The sequence below is a fragment of the Pteropus vampyrus genome, unplaced genomic scaffold (genome assembly GCF_000151845.1).
Source record: "Pteropus vampyrus isolate Shadow unplaced genomic scaffold, Pvam_2.0 Scaffold145, whole genome shotgun sequence".
Classification (NCBI taxonomy): Eukaryota; Metazoa; Chordata; class Mammalia; order Chiroptera; family Pteropodidae; genus Pteropus; species Pteropus vampyrus.
This window is the reverse complement of record NW_011888926.1, coordinates 178,708-185,120: the sequence shown is the minus strand read 5'-3', so window position 1 is coordinate 185,120 and position 6,413 is coordinate 178,708. Positions and strand designations below refer to the sequence as shown.

General features: G+C 50.0%; 1 protein-coding gene across 1 annotated transcript in view; it reads right to left on the bottom strand.

The window, feature by feature from the left end:
• EFCAB6 (EF-hand calcium binding domain 6) overlaps positions 1-6,413 on the bottom strand; it is a 197,139-nt gene that overhangs the window by 71,618 nt on the left and 119,108 nt on the right. The window contains exon 15 of the mRNA XM_023535895.1: positions 9-116. Coding sequence (XP_023391663.1) covers positions 9-116 — 108 coding nt within the window. The remainder of the gene's footprint in view (positions 1-8; positions 117-6,413) is intronic.

Sequence of the window (6,413 nt, the reverse complement as noted above, 5' to 3'; positions counted from 1 at the left end):
CCTTCAAATCCTGCTGCGATCTCCCGATAGCTTAGCCCTTCTCTCTTACGTCCTACTTTTGCCGTTGGCTGAGCGTACGGATCATTCTCCATGGCTGTTCTGTTATTTTCCAGTACCTGGCGGGAAGACGAGGGAAGGAGAGGCGGTCAGGTGGTCCCGGGGTCCCTGTCCAGCTGAGCCCCTCCGGCCCGCAGCAGGTTCACCAATGTGGCCCCGGCACTGCAGCCTGCGATTGTTACTTGTCTGCCCCCACCCGCGGGCTCCTGCGGGCGGGGCCCAGGTGTCCCAGCTCCCTGGCCCTGGACAAGGCTTGTTTGTCGCGTGGGTGAGTGAACAAAGGAGCAGCCCGGCGCCCGCCCGGGGCGCAGTCAGCGCTGCAGACCTCCTCAGAGGCCGGGCCATCCGAGACGGCCAAATTCGCGTCTGCCGTGATGGCTCTCGAGTCTCATACATTAGATTTATATTCACGTACATCCTAGGAAACATGGAAAAAATAAAGCAAGGCAGTTTGAGGAGGAAAAACTAAAATTTTGATTACAGTTTTATTACAGTCCGCAGTTTGAATCGCAAGCTATGTGTTTTGGGGGGAGGGGTGTCCCCGGCCCTTCTTTTCCTCTCGTCAGGCACGTCTGCTCAGTGAGTCGCCGTGATCCCTGCGCTCCGCCGCCCGTGACCTACGTCTACCGCGGCTTCCGTTTTGCGTGTGTGGGAGGAGAGGGGAGCAACCGAGGAAACACACTTCCCGGCGCGGCGAACGTGAACAGAGTCGTCCGGATGACTCCGTCCCAGGAGACGGGTCGGGCTGCTCCAGCAGCACACTGCCAATGGTCAGTCAGCAACCCGGGCAGGCGAGCCCCGCACCCAGAAGGGACATGGAGGGGACACGGGCATGACAGAAGACTCCATCCCTGCTTACTCTCAAAATAGTTGCGACTTCAACGAGGAAATATGGCTTTTATTCTAGGAAGAGGACATAGAACCACAGGTCACAATATTTCTGTGTATCTAAAGGCTGAAGATGTCAAGGGTGGTGACCCCCCGCCCCAGCTCAGGGTGCTGGCAGGAGGACTGTGGGGAGAGTCGAGTCTGGAGGTGAGTTTTGAAGGAAGGGTGTGCATGTGTGTCGGGGGCCTGGGGAACACAGAGACCAGCCATTAACGTATGTCAGGGCTTCTGATGCCACAGGAAGCCAGAGTAAGCTAGAGAGCAGAGGAAGAGCGGGGTCAGCGGTGTGCCGATCGCAGAGTGTGTGCAGGAAGCTGACTGCGGCACAGGGAACAGGAGGATGGGGGAGACAGTACACATCACCATCACCGTCATCGCCACCATCACCATCACCGGCATCACCACCATCATCACTGTCATCACCATCACTGTCACTGGCATCATCACCATCACCACCCTCATCACCATCACCATCACCATCACCATCACCATCACCATCACCATCATCACCACCGTCAACATCACTGGCATCATCACCATCATCACCGTCTTCATCTTCACCACCCTCATCACCATCACCATCACCGGCATCACTGTCTTCATCATTACCATCACCATCACCGTCACCGTCGCCACCATCATCTCCACCTGCATTACCATCCTCGCATTACCATCATTGCATGCTATGTGCCAGGCATCGCCGTGAGCTCCCCTCAGGCATTCTGCGAGTCTCACTTAATCCTCATCATGAGCCCTACGAAAGGTGCTCTTACTGACCCCATGCTAAAGACGTGGAAACTGCGGCGCAGAGTTTAGGTGACTTGCCGCAGTCACAGTATCGGGGAATGACAGAGCTGGGGTTCAAACCCAGTTCAAACCACTGTGATGAACTCCACTGTTGGAACAGGGTCACTGGGGCCGGGCAGTGGAGGAACGTCTCCGCCACGGACACCTGCCGCCCTCACACGCACCTGGGCGGGCCACCCAGGCAAAGGCGAATCCGGCCTTGGTGGAACACCACAGACGGGGGCCTGTAGGAGCTGTAGGTCCTGTAGGTCATCTCCCCCAGCGCCCCCCACCTCCCCGGGAGGCTGTCGTGGCCGGGTATCCTCGCCTCCCAGGATCTGAAGAGGATGGAGCCTTCTGCGCCCGCCTCCCTGGACTAGAGCTGTAGAAACTCAAAGCACTTAGCTGCATCGGGGTACCCACAACCTGCAGGGCAGTCGTCAGCTCCTTCTGTTCTGGTTTTGTCCCTTTTGATGTGTGGGACTAGGACCCAGGGAGCTGACAGCTTTGGGTGTCTACGTCAGTAATAAACAGAATCTGCATCGGCCCGGCTGGTCAGGCTTTGGCCTGGCTGGGCTTCCAGTGAGCTGGAGTAAACGAGCTGCAAGATGGGCTTGGTGCAGGGGAGCGGGGAGCGGGGAGCGGGGAGCGGGAGGGGAGTGCAGGTGTTGCTGCGCTGCCTGGGGGCCTTGCAGGGAGCACTGCTGGATTCCAAGACCATCCCAAGGGCCTGCCTGGGGACGTGGGCAGGCAGCACGTGTGAGTGGGAATTACCGCAGCTCTGTGCCATCTGCACGTGCGCCCTGTCCCAGCTCCGCCCTGCGGAGGAGCCCGTCCCAGCCCAGGGTGGTGCGACTGTTAGACAGAAAGCTGAGGCCCACGTGGAAACAGCAGTGGGTCTCTGAGACAGATAGACCGGTTGCTTTCTTTGAAAAATAACTTTATATTTTGAAAACAATTACACATGAATTATTCATTGCAAATTCCTCCTGTTTAGTTCTTTCATAAAAACATATGTAATGAAGAGTAAGAGAATGTCTGCAGGCAAATGTTTCACAGCCTGGGGGTTGCGAAGCGCCCGGGAGGTGGGCTGTGCCTCAGGCAGCCTGTCCGGTGGTGGCAGGCGAGCAATCCCCTACCGGCACAGAGGGTCGCCAAGGATTCCAAAGCCCGGGAGTGTAGTCACCAGAAGAGGCGCTAAGCATTTTCCAAACATTAATGCCTCTTTCTAATGCCTCCCCTTGCTCCGCTCTCATTCTTAAGATGAACACAGAAGCAAATCAAGTAGATTTATCACAACTCTTGGAGGCAATTTACAATGCAACGTAAGGCTAAATTGCAACATTTACAAAATAGATCTTAAAACATTTACCATGTAAGTCATGTCCTTTGGTCATTCCTCGGAGGCATTTCCCTAAGACAGTTCCTCATCAGAGAGGGACAAACTGCGGCCTGCCATATTCTGATTCACCAAGCAGTAGCTCTGCCTCCCCGGGATGTCGCTTAGATTACACACCCATTCCTCCTCATGAGGCCACATCATTTCACGGATTCCTTGCTGGAGCACAAGGCTGAGACAATCCTCAAGCAGACCTCAGGTGTGGTCAGACCACCACACCCCATGTCAAAGAAGGCCATGTGACCAAATCCAGCGTCACCAGGTCAGGGAAGCACGCTCCAGCCACCGAGATGGTGAACGATGGAGAAGAATCAGGGGCGGAGAGAGGGTAATGACGCGCGCATGAACTCAAGTCCCTTCCAGCTCTTCGAATCTATGGGATTCTATAAATTTGGTGGCAATGCTGTGACCACAGGCAACATACCATGATCACAATCCAACCACTCCCCAGAATCTATAGGGTAGACATATCTGGTCCACTGGATCTAATTTGACTCAACCTATTGGTAATGGCCCTGAACCACATTTCCCAAACAATCCTTCCGCCAACCTCAGCACCGAACTCTTGACCCTCAAGCCAGACCGATGGTTTGTCAACAGCAATTGCCAAGTTGTAAGACAGTGGGTTTTTCTCTTTCCTTTTTTGCTGCAGGCATGATGATGACAATGTTGATTTGGTTTCGTTTTTTAAAAATGTATTATTCCTGTAGAACCCAATAAGACTAACATAGTGTTTAGATGGCTCAGAATGACAAAACGCCAAGCCTAGATGCAACCTACGAAAGTTGCGAAATGAGACAGCTTCGGGCTGAAACTAGAAGACAAGGTGATATGGCAACTTTTCAACGTCAAGGAGATTCCAGGTTTAACTAGTAAATCAACCAGATGTATCTAATTTTAGAGGCAGACATCCAGAACCTAGCTCACTTTTGCACTCATTTATAAAATCTTCCGGTGTTCCACGGGCAAATGAACCCAGCCCGTCAGGAAGAAATTGTGAAGATTGAAGATGAAAGCGGACAAACCACCCCTTCTTCGGGGGAGGCTGTTCCTGAGGTCTGCAAATCGGATCTATTGCTCACGGGGCAAGTGAGAACAAACGCCGGTGCCCAAAGCTGAGCACACAGTCAAATGCGTCACGAGAAGCTGGCGCTAAACTGCCACCCTCTCCTCAGAAGTGACGGGCTTTGTGTCCCCTCCTTCTGTGCACTCTTTTCTGTTCTCGCCTCTTACTTCAAAAGCAGATGTGTTTTTAATGCGTAATTTAATGCAAGTCCAATTGTGATCCTAGTAACGCATTTGGGGGGCGGGGATAATTGTATACAGTTTTATGGGAAAGTATAAACCTGGCCTGAGAACAGCCAAGAAAATATAAAAAGAAAGAAAACTGAGGAAAGGCTTATTTTACTAAATTAAAAAAAATACATAACTGTATTGATATAGAAATGGCTATATACCCATGTAACTTAGATATATAACAATGTAATTAGTTAATGGGAATTTTCAGATGTAGACCCTACGATAATGAGAATTTCACAAATCAATAAATGTAATCGTTCGAGTCTGTGGGAAAAACAGAAAAAGGACCCGATCTTACACCATATACGAACATTAATTCTGTGTGGATTAAGCGTTTACGTTAAAAAATAAAACAATAAAACATTCTTGCAAGAAAGTCTAGGAGATTAGCCGTAAAACATGGGAAGGGAGATATAGGGGGTGGAGGAACGACACCTTCTTAACCAAGATTACAAACCCAGAATTTATTTTTTAAAAAAGAAAAAAGGAACAAAGGAAGGAAGCTAGACATATTAGGTTCTGACAACAAAAAGATATAATAAAACAAAAAGACGAATGAGAGATATTGAAAATATATGTACAGTGCAGGAGACGAAGGGCTGATAAATTATTAATTCAACGAAGTTTTTTTTTTTTTTTGCCGCAACGCGTTTAATTAATTTATTTTTTTAACATTTTATTTTTTTATTTTCCCTTCTCCGCTCCCCGCTCCTCAGCAAAGTTTTTGAACACTCATGTTAGGTACTGTTAAAGGCACTAGGAACAAAAGAGTGGAAACAGCAGCAAAGTCCCTGTTCTCATGTGCCGGGCCCTATTTAGAGGGCTTATATATCGTGCCGAGGTGAAATGTGTCCCCCCATAAAGATAGGTTGAAGTCTTAACCCCGATTTCTGGGAATGAACTTTGATGGAAATCGGGTCTTTGCAGATGTAATCAAGTTAAGATGAGGTCATACTGGGTCAGGGTGGCCCTAAAGCCAATGACTGCGTTCTTGTAAGGAAAGGGAAATCTGGACACAGACACGCAGCGAGGAGAGCACTGTGTGGAGACACAGGGACACAGAAGAAAGAGGCCAGATATTGGAGCGGGGGAGCTGCGAAGCCCCGGAACACCAAGGATCGCCGGCCACCCAGCAGCTAGAACAGGCAAGGAAGGGTCCTTTGTAACCATTGAAGGGAGTAAGTCTCTGCTGGTCCCTGGAGTTTGGACTTCTGGCCTCAAGAACTGAGAGAGAATAAATGTCTTATTTTAAGCCAGCCAGTTTGTGGCGATTTGGTACAAATCCCTAGGAAACTGATACGCATATATTCGCTCATTGAATCCTTATAACGATCCTACGATGCAGCTACTTCTACAATCTCCGTTTTAGGAAACTGAGGCACAGAGAGGCGTGCCCATGGGCACATAATTATTAAGTACAGAGCGGGGATTTAAACCCTGGCAGCCTGGCTCCAGAGCCAACATGGTCAACCACACTACTATAACGCTTTTCAAAACTGATCGGGATCATGAACAAATATTTATTGAGAACTTATTTTGCACTGGGGACAGGAGAGAATGAAAGACAAAGCCAGCTGCCCTGCCGAGCGTCCTCCTCGGGGAGGGAGAAGCGCTGCCCTCGGGAGAGAACCAGGCCTGAGCTCAGAGAAAGGCGGGGGCTCTTTTCCTGGGAAGGTAAGGCCGGGGTCGGATTACAAGAGAGACAGAGCCTTATGGGGGAGAAAGCTTCAGGGGCGAGAACCCAGAGGATGAGGGAGAAACTGGGAGTCCTAGGCGTCTTGTGAAAATAGGATAAATAACAATGGGTATAGTAAACAAATATCTCATAAATGGACAGGAGGGCAAAAGATAGAAATAGGCGACTCACAGAAGAACAAATCTCAATGGTCAAGGAAAAAGAATAAAATTCACTAGCAGTCTGGGAAATAAATGCAAATTAAAGAAGTTAGCACGAGCTATCACTTTAAAGCTACAAGACCAGCAA